Source organism: Clarias gariepinus, chromosome 1 (genome assembly GCF_024256425.1).
Source record: "Clarias gariepinus isolate MV-2021 ecotype Netherlands chromosome 1, CGAR_prim_01v2, whole genome shotgun sequence".
Taxonomy (NCBI): domain Eukaryota; kingdom Metazoa; phylum Chordata; class Actinopteri; order Siluriformes; family Clariidae; genus Clarias; species Clarias gariepinus.
The window spans coordinates 38,287,094-38,309,769 of NC_071100.1; the positions used below are offsets into that span (position 1 = coordinate 38,287,094).

The 22,676-nt window shown below is 38.2% G+C and overlaps 1 protein-coding gene across 1 annotated transcript in view; it reads left to right on the forward strand.

Moving 5' to 3' along the window:
- Positions 1-21,895, forward strand: part of lpin2 (lipin 2) — a 32,749-nt gene extending 10,854 nt beyond the window's left edge. The window contains exons 3-20 of the mRNA XM_053483578.1: positions 5,719-5,805; positions 6,041-6,339; positions 6,450-6,554; positions 6,680-6,806; positions 9,429-9,747; positions 9,917-10,016; positions 10,267-10,448; positions 10,533-10,626; positions 10,728-10,890; positions 14,305-14,384; positions 14,885-15,041; positions 16,249-16,397; positions 17,242-17,328; positions 17,439-17,591; positions 17,973-18,087; positions 18,799-18,902; positions 19,675-19,883; positions 20,373-21,895. Of these exons, the coding sequence (XP_053339553.1) occupies positions 5,719-5,805; positions 6,041-6,339; positions 6,450-6,554; positions 6,680-6,806; positions 9,429-9,747; positions 9,917-10,016; positions 10,267-10,448; positions 10,533-10,626; positions 10,728-10,890; positions 14,305-14,384; positions 14,885-15,041; positions 16,249-16,397; positions 17,242-17,328; positions 17,439-17,591; positions 17,973-18,087; positions 18,799-18,902; positions 19,675-19,822 (2,469 nt within the window). The 3' untranslated portion in view covers positions 19,823-19,883; positions 20,373-21,895. The remainder of the gene's footprint in view (positions 1-5,718; positions 5,806-6,040; positions 6,340-6,449; positions 6,555-6,679; positions 6,807-9,428; positions 9,748-9,916; positions 10,017-10,266; positions 10,449-10,532; positions 10,627-10,727; positions 10,891-14,304; positions 14,385-14,884; positions 15,042-16,248; positions 16,398-17,241; positions 17,329-17,438; positions 17,592-17,972; positions 18,088-18,798; positions 18,903-19,674; positions 19,884-20,372) is intronic.
- The last annotated feature ends 781 nt before the right edge of the window (positions 21,896-22,676 follow it).

The window sequence follows — 22,676 nt, forward strand, 5'->3', positions numbered from 1 at the left end:
TCAGAAACGTCTTTGTACTAATAATGAAGTCCCAAAATTTGAAATAAATCTATAGGAAAGTTTGTACCAAAAACACAGTACTTTTGCACAGTATATATAACACATGAGTAACTTTTATTTTCAAATGATTTTGAAAAAATGCCTTTTTTTGTTGTTAACACAAGGTCATCTCTCCCACTTACGATGAATTCATGTTTTCTACTGTACTCATTCAATTAATAATACATGGTAATAGATTCACTTTGTCCTTCTATTTTTTTTTTTTATTTAACTAAATTTGTTAGCTAAAACACATTTCCTGTTATATAATTGCATTTTTAACTATATATCACATAGCTTTTAAAGGGGTTTATTTATGGTTATGATATCTGACAACATCCAAGTAACACCAGCACCCACATACATACACTTGAGAATTTTATACATTCACTTACACACTGAAAATATTGTATGTAATTATAAATATTGGCATCTGGTGCACTGCAGTGTCGATTTCTTGTACAATACATGTAATCTACTGCTGTGATTTGTTTGCATTTATGACTGTTTGTGGAACCGCTGTTGGTTTGTATCTGCGGGAATTTGTAACTGTAATGTTCGTAAGGTGGGAAATACCTGTGTGTTGCAATGTTATTTATTTGGAAACGGTGAATGGTTTTGTACATCATAAAAATTGTAGATAATATGGCATTACTGTTAATATGGCACTGTACCGTATGTTTACATAACTAAACATGCACAGACAAAATAAGTATGCTTGACTACTTTGATACATTTTAATAAAAGTTTTATTTATATAAACTTCAGGAATAGTTCTATCTTGTTTCCTGCTTCTATAATAAGATCACTGCTATTTCCATGTTATTAAACAACAGGAAACATAGGCGTTTTTTTTTTTTTTTTTTTTGGGGGGGGGGGCATGTAGCGGACATGCAAAGAAGGAAGGAAACAAAAAAGATGGGGGATGAAGAAGCTCTGCCAGCCCACAAGAAGTGTGGAGATGCTGAGAGGTAGGTTGCTATGGCAACAGGTTTCTCAGAATAAGAAGTGCCTGCCAAAGTAGGAGTGGGAATAGTACCATCAAGGTTACTTATATAATAGAAAGACAAACCAAATGCGACTTTCTTTTTTTATCCTTTCCTGTGCTCATTGAGAGTCTTAAATGCCACTTCGATTTCCCAGCACACATATTTTTATCTGACCTTCCCTTACCTCACCTCACACATGTAGAGAGAATCGGGTTTAAAAGAAACAGTCCGGCTTTTCTCTAGCTTTTAATATTTTATATTGGGTTGGCATGAGGGACAGCTCTGGTTCCTGCTCAGCCCAGATCATCGTTAGTGGCATCGTTAACATTCTGGCCCGTCTTTCTGCGCCGAATGCCCAGATTGCCTAGCAACCTTGTAACTGAAGACAAGAGGCTTTTCCCCTAAGTGGGTGTCGAAAGGCAGAGATTGAGTTAAGCGGAGGCTGTGAGGATTCTGTGTAAAAGGCCAAAATAAATCAGTATTCACCAGAGGTTTTTGAGCGGTGCTAGTGCTTCCAGCAGTCTGGCTGGTGGCTGAAAGCTGAGCATTCTGCGTCTATGACACCCTGATCGTGCAGGGTCAGGTGGGTGATATGAGCTCGGTGTCCGTGACAAAATGCCAGCACACTGGTCCAATTTGGTATTTGTGTGGAGTCGTGGCTGAAGATGAAAAAAAAAGAAAAAGCGGGAAACCAAAGGTTTAATTTATGAGAGGCTTCACGCTGATGCACCGAAAAACTGATTTGGCAATAAAAAGTGGAATGAAAGAAGAGGTTGTGCAGTAAGCATTGATTTGTTGTATAGATTTGTATCCGTGAGAAACACCAGCTGCTGAAAGCTCTTTCAGAAAGCTGCAAGATCATTCTTTGTGATGCTCCGTAATTATGCGTTTTGATAACCACAACAGCAAATATTTTCCCTTAGCTATTTCTATTGTCTTAGAGTTATAGAATAAACATAGGATGAGGCATGGACCCTTTCCCACCTCCAGGGACCCAGGGTCGATTCTGAGCACGGATTACAATCTGTGGAGAGTTTTTTATATTCTCACAGTGTGCATGTGGGCTTCCTCTGGGCTTCCTCCAGGCTTTCACAAGAGTTTCACAAGGGTTTCCTCACACAATTCATACTGAAAGGTGAAATGGCCACTTTGAATTTCCCCTGTGTCTCTGTCTGTGCGCGTGTCATTCTGCGTCTGCGCGCGTCTGTGTCTGTCTGAGTCTACAAGCTGTCTTTACCCTAAACTGCAAAAAAAAAAAAAAAAGGTTTAAAAAATTTGTAGATAGTTTTGGCTTCAAGAATCAGTAATAAGTTTACAACAAATATAAGATTATTAAGCTTATTTCTAGTCTAATTCATTACCCCCCCCCACGAAATAAAGTCCTAAAAATTTGAAAAATTAAAATGCTGATAGAACAAGACATTTTTTGCCTAAAGTTTTAATAATGTGTATGTATATATATATATATATATATATATATATATATATATATATATCATTGCAAATAAGCTTAATAATATATTTAGTTTGTTGTAAATTAACTTTAAGAACTTATAGAAATGTTGGATAGATTTAAGAATATTTTATAAATAAATTAATGAATACATTATTAAAAACATAAAATCCAGCTAATGAAATACTGTATATTGAATAACAAAGCTATAATAAACTCCCAAGTTTGTGCAAACTGGTTTTTGAACCAAATTTACCCATAATATGTCTTTTATACCCATTATGCCCACCATGTCCAATAGAAACATACAGCGAACAGAACTGATATTATTTTGACTACTGTTGTTGGCAGGAGTGCATTTTACTATCCTTAAGGTAAAGCAAGTTTTTATTTATTTATTTATTTATTTATTTATTTATTTATTTTTAATACAAATATCTCAGCCATGGAGCTGCACAAGACTCAACTAGACACTAAGAACTAAAGAGATGGGTTGACGTACTGTAGCACAAAATGAACCTTTTTTGCTCCACTCGCTCTAAAAAAATAAAAGGGTTTCCTGGGATATTCTATATGATTTGCTGGTCTCAGTAAGCTGGTATTAAAATGCAAGATGTCTGTATTAGCAATATAAATATAGCACACAAATGAATGAAGTCTTTGCTACTTACATACCTTACTCTGCATGTTAACAACACCTGCCTTCATTAGTTGCAAACCGATCCGTTCAGTTCACTCAAAAATGAGTGTGTTCAAAGTACTGTTTTTTTTTCTTTTTTTTTTCCTCTTTTTTTTAAGTGATCTTGTGCAGAACACAGTTCTTGGGTTTGTTTTGTTTTTCTTACTAGAGCTTTTAGAAGTGAATCTGTTTGAAGTAGGGAGAAGACACGGAGAGGCACCTGCTAGACGCCCGAATGCAAATGATTATTTCCAAACAAGCGTATATTGGACAGGATTAGGTTTTTAAAAGGCCTGCCGTGTAGGCATGAAGGCGGGTCTCATTGGTATGGCAGCCCACCATGCCTATACTGTTGAGAAGAAACACTGGTGTAAGAGTGTGAGAGACCCACTGTGTGTAAATCCACTGTGACCCTGACCATGATATAGCTCTAACTGTAGATAAATGAATGGGGATTTTGTTACATTAGGTCAATAGAAAGTGCTTAAAAAAAAACCCAAATCAATCACATGTTCATGTGTATGCTTAATTATTTGACACAGGTGTCATTGAATCCTGTTTGTTTACAAGTTTACTCCAGAGTGCTGTCTATGGGAGAAAATAAACCAGAGTCAAAACCAACACTTAAAAAAAACCCACTGGTGTACTTAAGACCAGACTTGGAACAGGTTAGCTAAGAAAAACAACAGTAGCTGCTGACTGAAAAAATATGAGATCTGTGAAGAAAACCCCACAAAACACAGGCAATGACATCACCAACATCCCTTACCGGGCCAAGGATGAACTAATCACAATCCACAGTTTCAAAGATGACTTGGAGAGCAGAAATATAGGGAACATACTGCAAATGTCTCGTGAGCAGTAAGGATCAGAAAGTCCAACTGGAATTTGCAAAGAAATAGAGATGAGCCTTAAAGGGTTCAAAACTGAGAGTTCCTCTACCAAAGTGATGGAAAGGCCAAAGCATGGAGAAAGAAAGGATTTACCCTTAACCCTGAACATACATGCATACATTAATCAAGCGCAATAGAGGTCCTGTCATGGCTCGGGCTTACATTGCTGCTTCTGGAACAGGCTCACTAATCTTTATTGATGTTATAACTCATGATGTTGCAGCAGAATGAATTTAGACGCCTACAGAAAGATTATCTGCTAATTTAGAGATACGCATCCAGTCTAATAGAGAGGACAAATGACCCAAAACACAGCCAGTACAAAAAAGACTTCATCAGGGGAAAATCATAAAGGATTAGACTGGCCAACCCAAAGTGAGCATGCATTTCATTTGCTGAAGATGAGACTGAAGGGAGAACCCACAAAACAAACAACCAAAAGAAGCTGCAACAAAAGCCTGTAAAAGTGTCAGTGAGGCAGTGCGTCGCAAGCTTGATGGAGTTAGTGCAGGCGAGGGATATGTAGCTCAACATTAAGTGTTATCTACACATATAATAAAACTGTAAAGTTGGTGTGTCTGTTAATATAATATATAAATAAATATTTTGCGGGGATGTAAGATAAGTAATAGAACACCTTAGGATGGTTTTGGAATTTTTGTCTGTCTGCTTGTGCACGGGTTAAAAACTACTGAACGAATTTAAATGGGGGATTTATAGGTGAGTTTGGCCAAGCTTGAGGTAGCACACATAGGATTTTTCATTGCAGACGGCCCACAGGAAGAGAAAATATGCTAATTTAAATTTTTTTATAAAAAATGCCTTTATATCATATACTAAATAATTCATTAATTCATCTTAAAATTCAACAGATGGCGCTGCACATTATTTTTAAATACACTCTTACGAGTGTGCAGTTGAAATCTACTTAAACGATGATCTCCCACCTTCATTCCGCACACTTCATGGTTTCACAAATTTTTAGTTCATTTCAAAGTTCAACAGATGGTACTTTTTTTAATATGCGCTTGTTAGTGTGCAATTGTGTTTTAAAATATACTGGCCAGTTAAAGTATACAGTATCTGTCAATTTGTAATAACTATACAACTTCAAAATTCCACACGAATGAAATCACAGGCACAGCTAGTTTACCAAAGTTTTTTGAAAAATAATATATCTAAAAGAAAATTTATAATGCTAAAATTGTGTTATTTTGTCCTTTGTTATTTAATGTATGTTGCAGCTGGATGTGAACCAGATTGCCCCTTGGTGGCAAATCCTTGACCTTGATTTGCTGTAGAGACTCCTAATGGGAGCAGCCAAAAGAAAAACAACTCCAATTGACTCTCTGTACCAATACTTTGCTTATCTAAAAACCGGCTGCTTTGCCACTGAACATTTCTCCATCTAATTTGTATAATATGTTTATATTAGATATAATTATCAGGAAATGAAAGCTTAAATTCTGATCCGTTGTCTCAAATTATTCTATTGATTTCAAAACCAAATGTCATCATTGTGTAGCAAAAGCAAAAGAATTAGCCTTGCCGTTCAAGCACATTTTGAAACAAAGTGTAATAATACAATTGTATACAGTAATGGATAGAATGGAAAGGGCTCAAGCCTGACTGTTGTAATGAAATTTTAATTTTAAATTTCTTTAGATTGACATAGAAATAAATGGAGAGCCTGTGGATCTGCATATGAAGCTAGGGGACAACGGAGAAGCTTTTTTCGTCCAGGAAATTGAGGTAAAGGATGTGAGTATTTTTTTACTAGAATAGACTGTACACCTAAACAAAAAAACTCTTTTTGGGAACCTCCCTACATAACTGGAATTCATTGCTTGACTTAATTTGCATCCACAAAAATATATTTATTTAAAGCACTTTAAGTGTTTAAGTGTAAATTTTTATTTGTATTATTAAGGAATAATTTTGTGAGTATCTCTCCCTCAAACCTAAAGTGACATTCTCTCCAATTTAGGAGACCGTCCCAGCTCACCTGGCCACCTCCCCTATCCCCACTGAAAGTCACATGTTCTGGGTCGGGAGCGAAAGAGCTATGAGTCAGGGCCTTGACAATGAGGACCTCGAGGAGCCTCCTGAGCCCCCAGTTCCCAGTACAGGGACAGCCAAGAAGAAAAAGAGGCGGAGAAGGAAGCATAAAGTGGACCCTCGGCGTGAAGAGCTGACTCCTCCCGCCTCTGTTGGTGCCTCTGCCAGCGCAGACGACATCTTCGAAATGGATCTGAGCACTGATGAAGAAGCCACTGCCAGCACACGGTGACTAGAGCCGACACTAAGAGTTTTTATTAACTGTCCTTTTCAGTTAACAGAAAAAAGACAGCACATGAAATCAACTTATTTTTTTGTGTGTAAATTTCATATTTTAGATCGTCTTCAATTAGCACTTTAAAAGAGATTGAACCTAAAGTAGCTGTTCGTCATTCTCCGGAAAGCTATCCTTTTTCTGATGGAGACTGGTCACCTAATGACAGGTAACTAACTATTCATTTAATCCCAAAATACAAGTATGCATTCTTATGATTAAAAACATACTCTGAGACGCATCGCGTGTATCAGGAATTTGATTATCTCTGTTTTTCGTTTTGCTCATGTGCAGTCATGGGTTGTCTGAGCCATTCTCCCCCAAGAGCGACTCTGAGCTGGTGATTCGGCCCTCAGACAGCATGCTGAAGATGGAGTCTCACATGCAGTGGACATGGGGCGGGTTCCCAGAACCCACCAGGGTATGTGTGGGACACCAAATCTTAACCGAGACAATCACAATTTTATGAACATCTTAATTCGACATTACATTTTTTTTATTTTCTTCTATTCTAAGACGTTGAACCTTTTAAAAAAAAAAAAAATAAATAAAAAAAGTCACAACTCAAAAGTTTTATACCTTAGCTTTATTAAAAAGCATCACAGCTGAGTTGAACACTAGTAATTAAATGTAGCCCATTCCTTATAACATTAGTTTTCTGACTTAAAACCCAGGGACAGCATTTAAACAATACAAACTAACTTCAAATAAGGGAGTTTAACTATTAATATAAATTAAACAAAAAGGCACATTTTCCCTGTTATGTTATCTGCCAGAATAGTTATTCCTAAGCAAATTTTAAATCAAATGATTCACTCCTACTACACCGGATCAAAATATGTGAAATACAGTACCACCTGTAGGCTTATAGTGAAATGACAACTTTTTAGGCCTTTCAAAAAAACTCAACTTGACAGCGAGCGTGCGGAATGAGCGGCTGCGAGTACACGCAAATTCTAACACACACAATGCTTCTTCGATTTTCAAGATTACTTTGCGCTCATGGTGCTTTGAGACTTGTGTAGGCGCAGGCTTCTTATTTGCACAATTTTCGGTATTTCGCTAGTATTTGGGGGGGGGGGATTGGTGTTGGAAGGGGAAATGAATAAATTGAATTGATTTTAGATCAGTGTGGCGGTGCATGAATTTGCCAAACAAAAGAAGCATGACTCGAAACTGAATCGATTTCCGATTATCTCGTGTTAATCAGCATGCTTATATTAAAATGACTGATTGTTTTGTTTCATACTACGATTTGTACCATGTGCTGCTTAATTCTTGATTCCCACTTGGTCTTGTTTTAGTTATTTTATTTGTTTTTAGTAATAAGATAACTGATATTAGTGCCAGCTGAATGGCAAACAGGTTTATCTTGATGTGCTAGTTGTAATATTTAATTGTTAGTAGCAGCTAATTCAGGAAGACTTGGAGGAAAAAGGAATTTCGCCATATAATCTAAAATATAAAAAATGGTATTTGAAGATTTTTGTAAGATTTTTCCTTTATACCATATAATGCTTTAGTCAGATGCTGAGAGTAGGAGAATAAATGCGGAGGCAATATCTTTACATTAGATAGATTTTTTTTCAAATAGAGAGTTACAGGAGCTCTGTCTCTGTCTTGCTTTAAATTCAGTCTTGCAACATGAAGTTTTCTATAAAAAAAGAGATTTTTAATTTTGGTGTACAAAGCTGTGTTTTATGTCTTATGTTTTATTAACTTCATGAGGAAGAGGAAAACAGAAGAGGCTGGTTTATGGTTGCTATAACATAAGTTATTACAGGATCAGGTTTGTTTCATGGATGGTTCTGCTGCCTTTATTGTAACTGAAATATTTGAAAAGTAAGACAGTCTTAAATAAAAAAATGTTAGTTGGGAAAATGGTGTCGTCTTAGATAAGGAAAGCACTTTGGGAAATTAGTTTTAGGTTGGCAGCAGCATTTCACAAACGCATCAGATCATTTTTCTTACAAAAGTACCCAGTCATGTTATATTTTTTACAAATAGGCAAGCTGCTTTAAAAAACGAGGTATTACAAAGGGTCTGTAAACTTGGACCAAAATAAATAAAAACATGTATGATGATTTTACTGCCCAATAAAATAGAGCTGACAAGATCAATTTTAAATTTTTTCACGTACACAACGATACACTGTATGCTATGCAGTGAAATGTTTGTACTGCTGTTCATGACCTTGAAAAGGAACGATTGCACTAAAAAAAGAACATAATCTACAAATATATAGGTGCAATAAAATAAGAATATATAAAAGTTAAAAGGGAAAAATATAACAAAATAAGAAGGGTATTAGCACTTACCATGGATCTATTTTAAATCCACGCTCATTGTACATACATGTAGGTATGATGGAAGCAGTTAACTTCCTTAGCTAGTTAGTTTTTGTTAATTTATGTTGTAATTTATGTTGGGTCAATCTGTCTTGTCTCTGCTAGCCAGCTAACTAGGCCTCTTAGTTAGCTAGTTTAGTTTTTCAGTTAATTTATGTTGTAAATTTATGTTGCATGTAGCACCTTAGTCCTGGAGGAACGTTGTTTCGTTTTACTGTGTACTAACTGTATATGGTTTCTATCTGTTGTTTACTTTCTCTCTCTCTCTACTGTCTCTGTCTTACATTTATTACTTTTTCTCTTGCATTTTAATTTGCCTTGTTGGCTCTTGTTTGTTGATTTGGGGATCTTTTGATCCGGGTTGAAGCTAATCAGGAGTGTTATGTCAGAAAGGGCATCCGTCGTAAAACCTGTGCCAACTTGTGTGTGGATTGGATGGTCTACTGTGGTCGACGGGAGCAGCCGAAAGAAAGTTTATCTATTAAAATCCCAGTTAATGTCACTGATTCCAGATTTGAATTGATCTCTAATAAAAACCTGTAGTAACCTGTAGGTATTTACTAAACAATATGCTTTAGGTTAAGGATAAAAATATAGGTTAAGAATTTTACCTTTTTTTTTTCTTTTTTTTTTTACCTAATTTTAATTTATGGGTTACTTATTTGTCCTGCACTTCTTTACATTATTGCGTTTAGATGGCCAAAAAAGACAAGACGGACCTGCCCAAGACTGTGACCATAACTCAATCAGAGAACACGCACTTCCGGGTGATCCTGAGCTCCGAGGCCATGGAGCCTGAGGCTGGTGTGAAAGACATCCTGGAGCCTGCACCCATATGCACTGTTGTAAAGCCTGAGCCTCGAACTCCAGTTACCCCGATCACCCCGCTAATGTCTTCTGACTGTGTAACCACTTCCACACCCACAGAGCCCCATACTGCTGCTGCTCCCTGCACTCAAGGTGGAGCCATGGTGGATGTCTGCCCAAAGACAGACTCTCCTTCTAAGAAGAAAGGTGAACTGATTGTAATCTCTTTGTTGTGTTCTAAATTTTGTGTGCTCTGGGTTGATGTTCCTTTGTTTTGTTAAGTTCATGATGTTTATTAAAAGTGATGCTGGAAAAATGCTGATCTGAGCGTTGCTGAGAGTTTTAAGCGTATTGCTTTTTTCTGTTTGTTGTTCAGGAGTACCAAAGAGAAGTCAGCACCAGGGGCCCGAGGACATCTACCTAGATGATTTGAGTGTGCTCGAGCCTGATGTGGCCGCACGCTACTTTCCCAAGAGGTACACAGCCGCTAATAACTTGCAGCCTGTGGTTTGTTAAAACGCCATGTCATGTCTTTTGCAATGGTATCCGAGGTAGCAGATAAAAGCTGCCGTGTAGAATTTTTTTTTTTTAGGGGAATCCTGGATCACGCTTTTGAACTTTAAGTGCTAGCCTGCCTGTGAACACACTGACTGCACTTACCATGGATCTATTTTAAAACTTGTTTAAGAAGAAAACTTAGAGCCGTGTTTGTGTGTGTGTATGCAGTGATGTAGACGCCAAGCACTGGATAGACTCAGGGATGCGTTCGGGTTCTCAGTCCCCTCAGTCAGTGGGCAGTGCTGCGGCTGACAGCGGAACAGAATGTCTGTCTGACTCGGCGTCTGACCTGCCCGACGTCACACTCTCTCTGTGTGGGGGGCTTAGTGAGAATGCAGAGATATCCAAAGGTACACTTATATCACTAGTATTCTCTGTAATTGGCTAAACTAGTGGTAATGTTTGTATTATATCCCCTTCTTTTCTATTTTTAGAGAGGTTTATGGAGCATATCATCACTTACAATGAATTTGCTGAGAATCCAGCCATTATAGACAATCCTAATTTAGTGGTGAAAATAGGGAACAGGTAATAACATTTAGTAAAGTATGTTAAAAACTTCTTAAATCTTTATAATTAAACCTATTTGTCCATACAAAATATTTACAATGCATTTCTTCTGCCAACAGATACTACAATTGGACATTAGCTGCACCGTTAATTTTAAGCTTGCAGGCTTTCCAGAAGAATTTGCCCAAGGCTACAGAGGAAGCCTGGGTTAAAGAAAGGATGCCAAAGAAGCCCGGCCGCTGGTGGTTCTGGAGGAAAAGAGCAGACAGTACCATCAAACAGGTAACGCTGTTAAATTTATACTGTCAGCTCGAGAATATTAGCAAATTATTACTAAATGTGGAGACGAAGAAGGTTATAAAAATCTCTTACAGAAAGGTTACACTTTGGTATTTAGCATGTAGTGCAATAAATTGAAATTCAATTTTATTTGTATAGCGCTTTTAACAATTGACATTGTCGCAAAGCAGCTTTAAACACTCAAAAGAATTGTTTAAGTTAAAAAAATGTGAATATGTATGAATCAAAATGATAAGACAGTCCCTGATGAGCAAGCCGAGGACGATGGCGACAGTGGCAAGGAAAACTCCCTGAGATGGCGATAGTAAGAAACTTTAAGAGGAACCAGACTCAACAGGGAACCCATCCTCATTTAGGTGAAACGGATAGCGATGATTAATCTGTATTCATACTGTGCGAGACTGGAAGTTCAGTATAACAGGAGGTGTGTTTAAGTTGAAATGGAGACCAGTTCATTCTTGGAGGCTCAGGTAGACTGTAGAAAACTCCAATCCTGAACTATCGAGCGACTGAAATCACAAGTCCTCAGAGAACAGCTGTCTGAATCAGCCAAGGAAAGCACAGTCTTCGCAGAAAGTGGAACTGTCCCCAGTCACCACACGGATCCCAGGCAGACCATGCGGGCATCCATGTGATGAGATCTCTAACCAAACAGAAAGGGACATGAGGACAAGTCACACAGCTCCAGAGAGCAGAACTACAGTTTGCCAACTGAACACAATTAAACTAAAGTCATCTCCTATAATGAGACTGGAATAATACAGAGCATGGATCCTCTATTCTCTCTGCCTCCTCTTTTTTAAATATCAAGCCTGTAGAAAGGGACTGGAAAATACTATAGGAGAAATAACACCCGTTTTAACTCATTTACTTTGTCATGAGCGATTTCAGGCATTTCCAAGTTATTTTGACCTAATCTACTGTGTGTGTTTAAGTGTTTAATATGTAAAATAAAGAAGGCTTGGTTAACTGTTAGGAGGTAGCCGAGCTGGGTGAAAAGGGAGGGGCTGAGCAATGAGCTGAGGGAGGATCTCTTGGTGTACAAGGTCACATTATTTGGAAAATTTCATTGGCTTTAAAAGTCCTACACATCCCATTTTTCATTAAATCTTAATATGATCTTTAGGGTCCTAATGAAAAGTTTGTATTATAGGTGACTTAAAAATTCAAAAGAATTGTGTAAAAAAAAACACTACTTTTACCTGGTAAAAACTTGCTCTGTTCTCAGCAACCTGTTTCAGTACATGCTAATTTAAATGCTCATGACCTCTGCTGAGCTCGCCCCCCCCAGTTCTGTGGGGCGTGTCTTCACAACACATGTAGGGTTTAGCCACGGAAGTGTAGTCCAGTGCGGCCAATGCTTTGGACTGCATTACCCACAAAGCATTGCTCACAACGCAGTGCTTTGTGGGTAATGCAGTCCAAACTGGAAAACGCTGGATTATGGAGCCCGAGCCTGTTTTCTTCAGTCGTTTTTGGTTTGATTTAAGTACGGAACCTACGCGGAAGTTTGTAATATCGCCTGACAACGCAGAAATTAAAAGAATGGACATGCATCGACTCGATTTGTCTTTCTCATCACTGCATGGGCATGAATTAACGGGCTGTTGCGCTGCCGCGAGCAACAACAACAAAAAGCGGAGAAGCTTACCGAAAGAGATACGGACGCGATGTGTTTACTGATGTGTTTACATGACTTCTTAATCTTCGACAGACATCGTTATAAACCATCTAACGTAACAAAGGTAAGCATAATATAGTTTTCCGACTACGTACACAGTTTGCAACTAGACAATCACCTTAATGCATTGTTTATTATAAACGGGCGATTAGAGATTATATAGAGACGGATGTGCATAGAGAAGAAGCCATAACCATGTTCTATGAGAGTATAAGTTAACTCACACTCCGCAGTCATCGTGATTATTAAAAAGGCGATCTGCAAAGAGTCATAGTAAAAGGAATTACACTTACCGAGCCTGGTGAAGATGAAGCAGGAACACGAAGCGTTAGTACAGATCCATTTTTTAGGAGCAGCTTCCTAGTAAAACCTGCTTTATATTGACACGCGTTTATAAAGCAGTCTGGTGAAAAATTATTATCGCAAACATGAACGCATCTAACTAAATCGGCGAGGACATTAGCTTTAAAAACTAAATTCAGCCACTGCGTCCTCAGTGGCTCAGATACCTAACCCGAGGTAGGTACCCTAGGTCACTAACCCTAGGTAGTAAATGACGACTGCTGTGTTCGCTATTACACCCAACAACTGTACACAACACTCGCTTAGGCGCCATTTTGCTCTAGTGGCGAAAAACAATGGCCGACAGCTTCTTCTCACTCGGGGCGGGTCTTTGCTAAAACACCAGTGTCAATCAACTAGTGTAGGAGCGGCCTCTTGTGGTGTGGCGTCACATCGACAGGCATTTGCGATTGGCCTGATTTCAGAAGGGGCGTGTTATTGTAATAAATGAAAAGAAAACCACTGGGGGGCTCTTTATCATCGTAGAGCGGTTGTGTACGCACTCTCCTAACACACAGTTCAGTCCAAACGGCTTAAAAAAGTGCATGTAGGCCTGTATGACCCCTTTAAGCAGAGATTAAACCCGCTCCCGAGGGGTTTTTTGGTATTGTTCTCACACACACACACACAATGAAGTTTGTGTGAAGTTCGATTGGATTAAGCAAAACCAGTTCCTTTTAAAGTTTAGACTTGTAAAATTTTCGGTGTGATTATACTTTATTTTGCCCCAGTCGGGCCAATCTGGGTACTAGTTATTTCTGGACTTGAACCGATCATATTATGTTTTAAATACTATACAGAGTAATGTATTATCCAACTGTAATCCACTCAACATTCACTGTCATATCTTTGTTTTTCTGAAATGCTCCTCGATCTAGTAGCCTGTAGATGAGTTCTTGGCTCTCTTGCTTTACTAGGCTAGTTGTTTTTCTGCTAATAGTAGCGTCGTTTCTGTAACTCTTAGTGCAGCGCAATGAGTGATGTGTTTGTTAGCATCTGAAACTCTTTTATTTGCTCTGAAGCAATTTTCAATTGCTCGCACATCACAGTGCCTGACTCAGTGTCTCCCTCCATCCTGCAGTTCAGTAATTAGGACTCCATGGAGTGTGGAGGTTTACAGGCTCAGTGATGATGGATATAAACAGAGCAGGCAGCTCATTACTCTCAAGACTTTTCATCAGGAACAAATTGAAAGGCTGTTGATTTACAAACAGCTTGTGCTCTCATTCTCTTGGGTCTTTTGTGTTGCAGGTTTTGCAAGACCAAACAACAAATAAAAAAAAAGGAAGAAAAAAAAAATTAGTTTGTGCTTTATGGGTTATTTGATTGTGTTATAAGCAGCCATCTCATTTCTGTTTTTTTATTTTATTTAGTCTGAAAATCTAGGAAAACTGGAGATGAAGGAGGAGCAACTGAAAGAGGGAGAAGCCACCTTGGAAAACGATCCCTGCAAGTAAGACATCCTGTCATATAACTTGCTGTTTATGTGGGTTAAAGGGCAGGTTTTTAGTTTGGTTCATTACACACACACACCCAGGTAAAAGTGAAAGTGCAAACCAGATGTATCACATTGTGCTAACTGTTAAGGAGAAGTATGCACCGGTAGCTCAGTGGCTAAGATCTGATTAAACAACTGATAGGGAAGTTGTAAATCCAAAACCCAGCACCGCCAAGCAGCCAGCGCTGCCTTAACCTGCATCTGCTCTTTTGAAAAAAAAAAAAATGAAATAAATGTAGGATGCTCTGGAGAAGGGCGTCTGCCAAACGCCATAAATGTAAACATTAATTCACTATAATTTTTCCCAAGCCGCTGACTGACTGAAAGTTTCTTAGATTTGCCAGGCAGTTTGCCAGCCTAGATTCTTTTAGACTTAAGCTCACTTTAAACTGAATGAGGAATGAGGGAGCGCTTGTAAATATTGTTCTCTGACCAAATGATTGCTGTTTGTACAGAGTGGAGTCCAGAGAATCGTCCAGCGATGAGGAAGGAAAGGAGGTGAGTGCAGCAGCTGCCTCTCTGGAGCGCGTGTCTCTGACTGAGCCCCAACCCCAGACTCAACCTAGCACACTCTCCTACAGGAAGTCTCTGCGCCTGTCTTCCGATCAGATTGTGAGTCTCCTTTACCTTCACTGCTTTCCTGATATGAGCGAGGCTATATTTCAGCTAGTTGAAACTGCAAAAATGTTACGCTTTGTATGTCATTCATTTATCAATCCAATTCATTGATGTCTTGATGTAAATTGGTCTTATTAGTAATAGTTTTCTTTAGCTGGTCCTGGTGAGCTACAACTACCCATAATCCTAAGGCTAACCCCACTAATTAGTGAAGTGGCTGTAACCATGGAAACAAGCAGTAAATGGGGTCACCATAGAGGTTATGATCTTATTAGCTGTTTATGTCTCTGTAACATCTGAACAGGTTTTTGACAACAGACATCAATGATATCCCTTTTCAATTAAATAAATCGTGACCTGTTTCATACAAAATTCTCCGTCATGAAATGTGGCCGAAAACCACTTTCTCTCATAGGAGATGGCCATTTGACATGCCAAGCAATCGACCCTTTTGGCAAACATGTTTACTCATCATAACCTTAAATGTCCACAGTTAAAGCTTACTGACAACAGCTACCTGAATGTCTCAGTGGTTATTAATAGAAAGTCATTAGAACAAGACAGCTTTTACTACATTTAACCACCTACAGAGAGTGTTTCACTGTGATTCCTATAAAACTTAAAGACTTTGTAAATTTGTTTTTTCGTTAATCACTTAAATTATAGTATCTCCCTGGGCAAAACAAAGCTTAAAAAGAGTTATTGTTATGAGAAGGAAAATCCATTTGCTCTTATCCCATAGCTCCTGTGTTAATGGGTGTTAAAAAGCTCCAGCCTTTTAGGCTTTTCTAATCAATACATCAAATGGTTCTTCAGAATCCTGAAAGGAACAAGATCTTCATCTAATGCCCCATTAAAGGCTTTTCTGTGAAAATAAGTTATCTATTCCACATGCTTTTGCTGCTGTTATTCAGACTAATATGCAGCACAGTAAATCTTTTTAGAAAGGATTGTGTAATGTCCAATTTTTTGATGAGAGCTCCCTCTCCTGGCTTCAAATCATCTCAACCAATTAACTTTTAAAGATGATTACATTAGTAGTTTTAGTATAGCTGTAATTAGGGACTATAGCTATTTGCCTATGTGCTTCATGTAGGAAGTTTAGAGCGTAACATTTCATACTGTTTTGCCCAGCCCTGTTTGAGTATTGAGTGTACACTCGCAGTATAAATATCATGTAAAGAATACCTCTGTCCTGCAGGCCAAACTAAAGCTGAAGGAAGGGCCTAATGATGTCACCTTCAGCATAACCACCCAGTACCAGGGCACATGCCGCTGTGATGGCACCATCTACCTTTGGCACTGGAACGACAAGGTCATCATTTCTGACATTGATGGAACCATTACAAAGTAGGTTCTTCAGGGTCTCAGTGGCAGTCAAAGCTGCCTCTGTGTTTTATTGTGGAGAGCATGATAAAATGTAGTGTTATTGCTTTATTTTATTTGTTTGTTTATTTATTTATTTTATTTGCTTATTATTATTATTTTTTTCTGTGCTGTGTGTGAAATATACTGGCGCTAGATGTATTTACATGGAAAAGCCAATCAGTCGGAAATTAAAAGTCATGTTGAAAGCGATGCGTGAATGAATACCAGCTCACTACACTGCAGCTTGTAATTTCAGAGAAGTGTTTTCACCTGTTTGCTCAGTCTAATGGATACTGTCTTACTGAATAGTGCTGAGTTTGATGGTGCATGCCGCACTAAAATTAGCTTAAGACCTGTCTGGGGTTTAAGAGTTTTAACTGCAGTAGTGGTAGATGTGATGAGCATTCATATATTTAAAAAAGAAAAAAAAGAAAAAAGAGAGTTCCTTTGTCTATGTTCCCACTGAACGGGGAGCTGGCAACTTGGCAACTGAAAAAAAGAAAAGAAAGAAACATGAGTGGCACTTATTATTTCTGTAACATCAGTGTGGCAAGAGCAAGGCCATGGATTCAAACCTGGCGGAGGACGTCACCATAATGAGCCAATTTAAATTCCGCTTTTCTGCACTCCTACCTGGGCTATGCACCAGATAATATGTTTAAATCAGGGAGAGGTTCCTCGTTAGCAGATTACATGGTTTAAGCCTCATCCAAAGAGCGAGATGTCTTTGATTTTTTTTTATTCTTCAAGAAGGTGGCACTTTTGTGGTTATATTTAGATACCAAGCTCTGGTTGCTTTGCTGACTTTTTGTCTGCGTGTTTATAGATCAGACGTGTTTGGGCAGATCCTGCCTCAACTGGGGAAGGACTGGACACACCAAGGCATTGCAAAGCTTTACCACTCTGTAGCCGAGTGAGTTCATCACGGATGAATTACTTTTTTTGGACTTTAACACTTCATAAAAATTTTCACATTGATTTGTATGATCATGTTTTAAATCCTGGTTCTGTTGTGCCGTGCAGGAATGGCTATAAGTTTCTGTATTGTTCAGCGAGAGCTATCGGCATGGCCGATATGACTCGTGGTTATCTGCAGTGGGTGAATGACGGCGGCACTATTCTCCCCCAGGGACCCCTCATGCTTTCTCCCAGCAGCCTCTTCTCCGCATTTCACAGGTACCTCATGGCTGCTGAGACCAAAAAAAAAAAAAGTTTGCACTATGATTGCAAATTTGTGTTTGTGCACCTCTACTTTTCCTCGATAGCAAGACTAAACAGTTGAGCATGTGAAAGCTTGGTGTATGTAGAAAAGGGCATTTAGGGCTTTCCTTAAAGCATGTTGCAGCTGTCTGATTGTGAAACAAGTGCTAGGGATTAGAGAGCGCTAGTGAGTGGGAATTGGCAAATAACCAAATTAAGAGTCTTTTTTTTTAACAAGGAAAATTTAAATTACTCTTATATAGTATTGTCAACATGTATCATGATGAGTTGTAAGTGTACTGAGATTTATGTTCATTTTTTCTTGTTCTTCTTTTTTTTTTTTTTTTTTTTTTACAGAGAGGTGATTGAGAAAAAGCCAGAGATTTTCAAGATAGAATGTCTTACTGACATCAAGAACTTGTTCCAGTCCAACAAACATCCCTTTTATGCTGCGTTCGGAAACAGGGCCAACGTGAGTTGAATTGTTCTCGACTCTGTTTGCATTTTTATTGCCTGCCGGTGGCAACTACGATGCATGGATTCAGGATTGAGGTGTGTGTCGTCCGTCATGCAACAGCGTCAGCAGGGTGGCAGGATGATTGAAAAAAAAAAAAAAAACAATATGGCAGTGTATCATAATTAAATTTGACAGTTCAAATATTGCTTATGGCAAAGGCTGTATTTGGTGCTGTCAAGTGTAATGGATATATTTATAATATTGGGAGTGTTATGGGGAGACAGTTGCACATGTGGAGTACTTGTAATTGCCTGCAGGGGGCAGAATGCTTATAAGACACATGGCAGCACTTCCAAGGAGCAAGATTCAGTCACTCAGTGTTCTTTTGTATTTTCTTCTTCAGACATTCATTAAGGAGGTAAAAAGCACAACCTCAGTTTAGAATACTGCTTGTTTTAGGATAATTTACAGGATAAGATGAGCAGTTATTGAGCACATAGATAAAGTGATAAAATATCGTACTCATCATCGTGACCATAAGAGTCCTCGCGTTGGCGATACTCTGCCTGGGTGGAGGGTGTCAAAAATTATTGCCACCTTTCGCCGACATGATTACGTCAGTTTTTCTGTCCGAAATGTGTCTTGTTTATGTACTTGGTGGAAAGATGTTTTGTAATTTTCCATATTCTGTCATGTAAGTCTGGCTCGCCTTTTTTTCTTTAACAGGATGTTTTTGCCTATAAAGAGGTTGGTGTGCCCGTTTGCAGGATCTTCACCGTCAACCCTAAAGGAGAGCTCATTCAAGAGCAGACCAAAGGAAACAAAACCTCGTAAGCATTCCCACGTTATACATCTGCAGTGCTGCAATCGAATTAACCCTTAGAACCCAGTTAAGGCTGTTTACGGCATTTAGGATTTAGTGTTCCTCGTTTTGTAACCCTGTTATTTTTTAGTAACAAACGAATAAGGTTTATTCAAGTTAAATTGACTGCATCTTTCTACTCACTTTGTTGGATTGAGACCGCAAGGAATCCAGTTAACCTAGTTAAATCCGACTTAAAAACCTACTGTATATTACACTAAATGTTTTAATTTTAAAGGTTTTCAGTACAATGATTTTGACTTTTTTTATCTTAAATTTTATCTAGCAAAATTCTTGCTACACCTTGTATAGGTAACATTTTATCTCTTTGGTGTTTATAAGAGCACAGCTTGAGAGTACATCATTTTTCAGACCAAATATTCATACATTCAAAGCACTTATTTTGCTGAAAACTATTACACAAACAAGCATGCGCTGGATTGTGGATTGCATATGCACCAGATATGCAAGGTCAAGTTATGATTATAATTTTTGTTGTACAGATTTTTTTTTTTTTTATTAGTTTCACTGTAGACACCTAAATAATTCATTGCACATACCGAATTACTGTGCTTTAAAGCAGATCGCTGAGTAACAAGCTAGGATTTAAACAGGTTAAGCTTATTTTTCTCTGTGCATCTGCTAAATGACTTTCATGATTTCTATAGCATTTCTAGGTTATGTTATCTTCTGGAAGGCGAGGTGTCTTTATGTGTGTGTGTGTTGTTTTATCTGTGCAGGTACAGCAGGCTGAGCGAATTGGTGGAGCATGTGTTTCCACTGATGAACAAAGAACAGAGCTCGGCATTCAGCTTTCCAGAGTTCAGCTCGTTTTGTTTCTGGAGGCAGCCCATCCCTGCGATCAACCCAGACGACTTGCTCTCATAAGGCTCAGCAAGCTCTCCGTCACTGTCTGTCCACCATCATACGGACCAAAGTGATTATTCCTGTAAGATTCGTGTGTAGTCTTCACAAATCCAAAAGTACCTGTTTCCTGTAGCTGAACTCTAACCAGCTGAGGCGTATTCTGTCATAAAGGATTATATAAAATCCATCTGCACATCTAAGAACTAAACGATGCCTCGTCGCCCCTCTTTAATCTAATGTCCATGTTGAATTGTGGGGTTGACCATGTTGAAAAGGTGATGGAACAGTTTTTCCCCTCATTATCACACACATCAGGGATATCTAAGGCCTGCCCGAGTGTTAAGGCTTCTAAATAGATACTCTTATTTCCCAGTTTTCAGTTTGTGTATGTAAGTGTGTGTGTGTGTGTGTGTGTGTGTGTGTGTGTGTGTGTGTGTGTGTATACCAGAATGTATGGTAATTACTTAAAATAAGGGTATCATAGCCTTAGTTCTGGTCTTTATGATAATGATGGACAATTTAACAAGGTGTTTTTTTTTTTTTTTTTTTTGGTTTGGCCCTCCGGGACCAGCGAAGGTATTCATTCCTGCTGTGGTGGTCCAGCGTAGGCTGGTGTTTACAGTCCTGTGGCCTCAGCGCTTACCAGTTACCGTGTGGGTACAATGACACAGTGTGTGTGTGTGTGTGTGTTTAGTAGGAAACAGGAAATTAGTCATGTGGGAGAACATGTAGGATCAAAGATCTAATTAACAGATATTTATTTACAAATGCTAATTTATTTTGTTCTCTAATAAATAACTATTTAGTGGTAAGTTAATTCTAATGACTAACATGCACTGCCTCTAATATGCGGTAAAAGAATTCCTGTCTGATTGTGTGTCTGTGATGAGATTTGATTAGACGCTCTCTTGAATGCTGATGCTGCTATCAAAGTCAGCCTTGGCCGGTGGTTAATCGCTCGCTGGTTTATCGTTTCACAGCGCCTTCAGTCCGATGGTGCATTTAGGCGTGTAGTTCTGCTGGAAAAGCCCTGAGCCCCACTGAGCAAGGCTTCCATCTGTTTTCCAGGTGTTTTCCACTCATTAACAGTTTCATTGTCTGGCTGCTTTCTATAACGCCTTACCGATCGCACTTTCAGCAGCAGCCAAGAGAGCGCCACGGATCAGCTTGCAGTTAATGAAGGGATGGCCTTATTGCTGGAAGCTTTTCAGTAGTCTTTTTTTGCAGGAACGCTTTAAAAGCTTTTTTCTTTTTTCATCATGAGACTAAAAATAAGACTTGAGTGTTTTTGAACTGCACTGCAGGTAACTCACCCTCCTTAATTTGTCTAAGCAAAGAAATAGACCCGAGTTGCTAATGGATTTTGATTTCCCAAGACGACTAGTCCTAATGTGTTCTGATTTGTAGCTTTAACCTTAGTTTATTAGTATAAAGCAGTTTTAGTTTTAAGATTTAAGAAACCTTTAGGTCTATAGATAAATATAGGTAGTTTTTTTTTTTGTTTTGTTTTGTTTTGCACAGAAAGACGGCTTATGAGCATGGTCTGCAATTTAAAACTCTGTAATGCACAAATTTCAGTGTTTTGGAAGAAACAGACAGGAGCTGTTTTTCAGAAGGAGTGTCCCTTATTATCTTCCTGGCTGATGACTGACTGATTATTTTCCCTGGCCAAGTGAAGGAGCATATCCTTATCATGAATAGTTAATCTGCAAATGCTGGTCTTTTCCTTTGTGTAACAGAAACAGTGTAATTACAGTGTATTATTTGTCTCTAGTTTTTCCTTTTAAATGAAGGCGTAGGTAGGCATGCACACCGACTCGGAGCACAATAGCAAGTAATTTATTTGCCATAGAATATTTGCATAAGGGAACAATTGTTCAATTGTTTGGGAGTTGTCTGGTTGTTTAATTTGTTGATGCACAAATGTATTATCACATTTGTATTGTTTTTTTTTCTTGTCTTTATGAAGTTATGAAGTGTAAAAGTATGAAATCTGTCTGTTAATGATTAACAAAGTGATCCCATTCTTTCTATGAAAGTAATACCTCTTGTGTGGGATGGACACACTCATCTATGGTTATGAAAAAAAAAAAGTACTTTATTTAGAACTGATCATTTATTGTTTATTCCTCTTGCTTTCATGCCCTTAATTTTATACGCTTTTATTTGGTGACTTATGCGCTTTGTGGTAAACCTGTCTCTAAGATTGTATTGTTGTTTGGGGAAAAAAAAAAAAAAAGAATTTTTGCATCTGACTATTCTAGTAAACCTTTAAGTGGATACTTACTGTATGGATTTATTGTTTTGGAAAATGACATGAAAAACTATTAAAATGCATTTATTACAAAAGATTGATAAACTTTCTTTTCTTTTTTTTTCTTAAGGAGAATGTTTAGGATTAGCAAGTGAGTGGTAGTTTGAAATAAATGCTGAACATGGGGGCAAATCAATTCCATTTGGGAGATTATCAGCAAACATTTTTCTAAAAATGTAATTTTGTGTAAAATTTAATTTTTATATTTTTGTGGGTTTTTCTGTCCCCCCCCCTATTGTCTTATCTAGCAGTGCAATACATAGGATGGAAAAGCCAAACCATATGTTTCAGAGTTTGTATAAAGATTGGAAATGGGGAGGGGGCGGGGAATTCCTGAAATCGCTTTACAAATCCAACTGTTCTATTTAGTGTTGGATGAAATAGTAGAGCTTGTTATGACACTGTTTACAGTCCAAATCCAAACAAACCCTTTAATTCTTTCTGCAGCGGATTGAGTCTTGCATTTAGCTTTTATCTAATGAAAAAATCATTTCTACCCCAAACCTTCCCCTCAGTAACTGAAGGAGCTTCATGCTCCTGCATTGTCCCTAATTTTTTGAT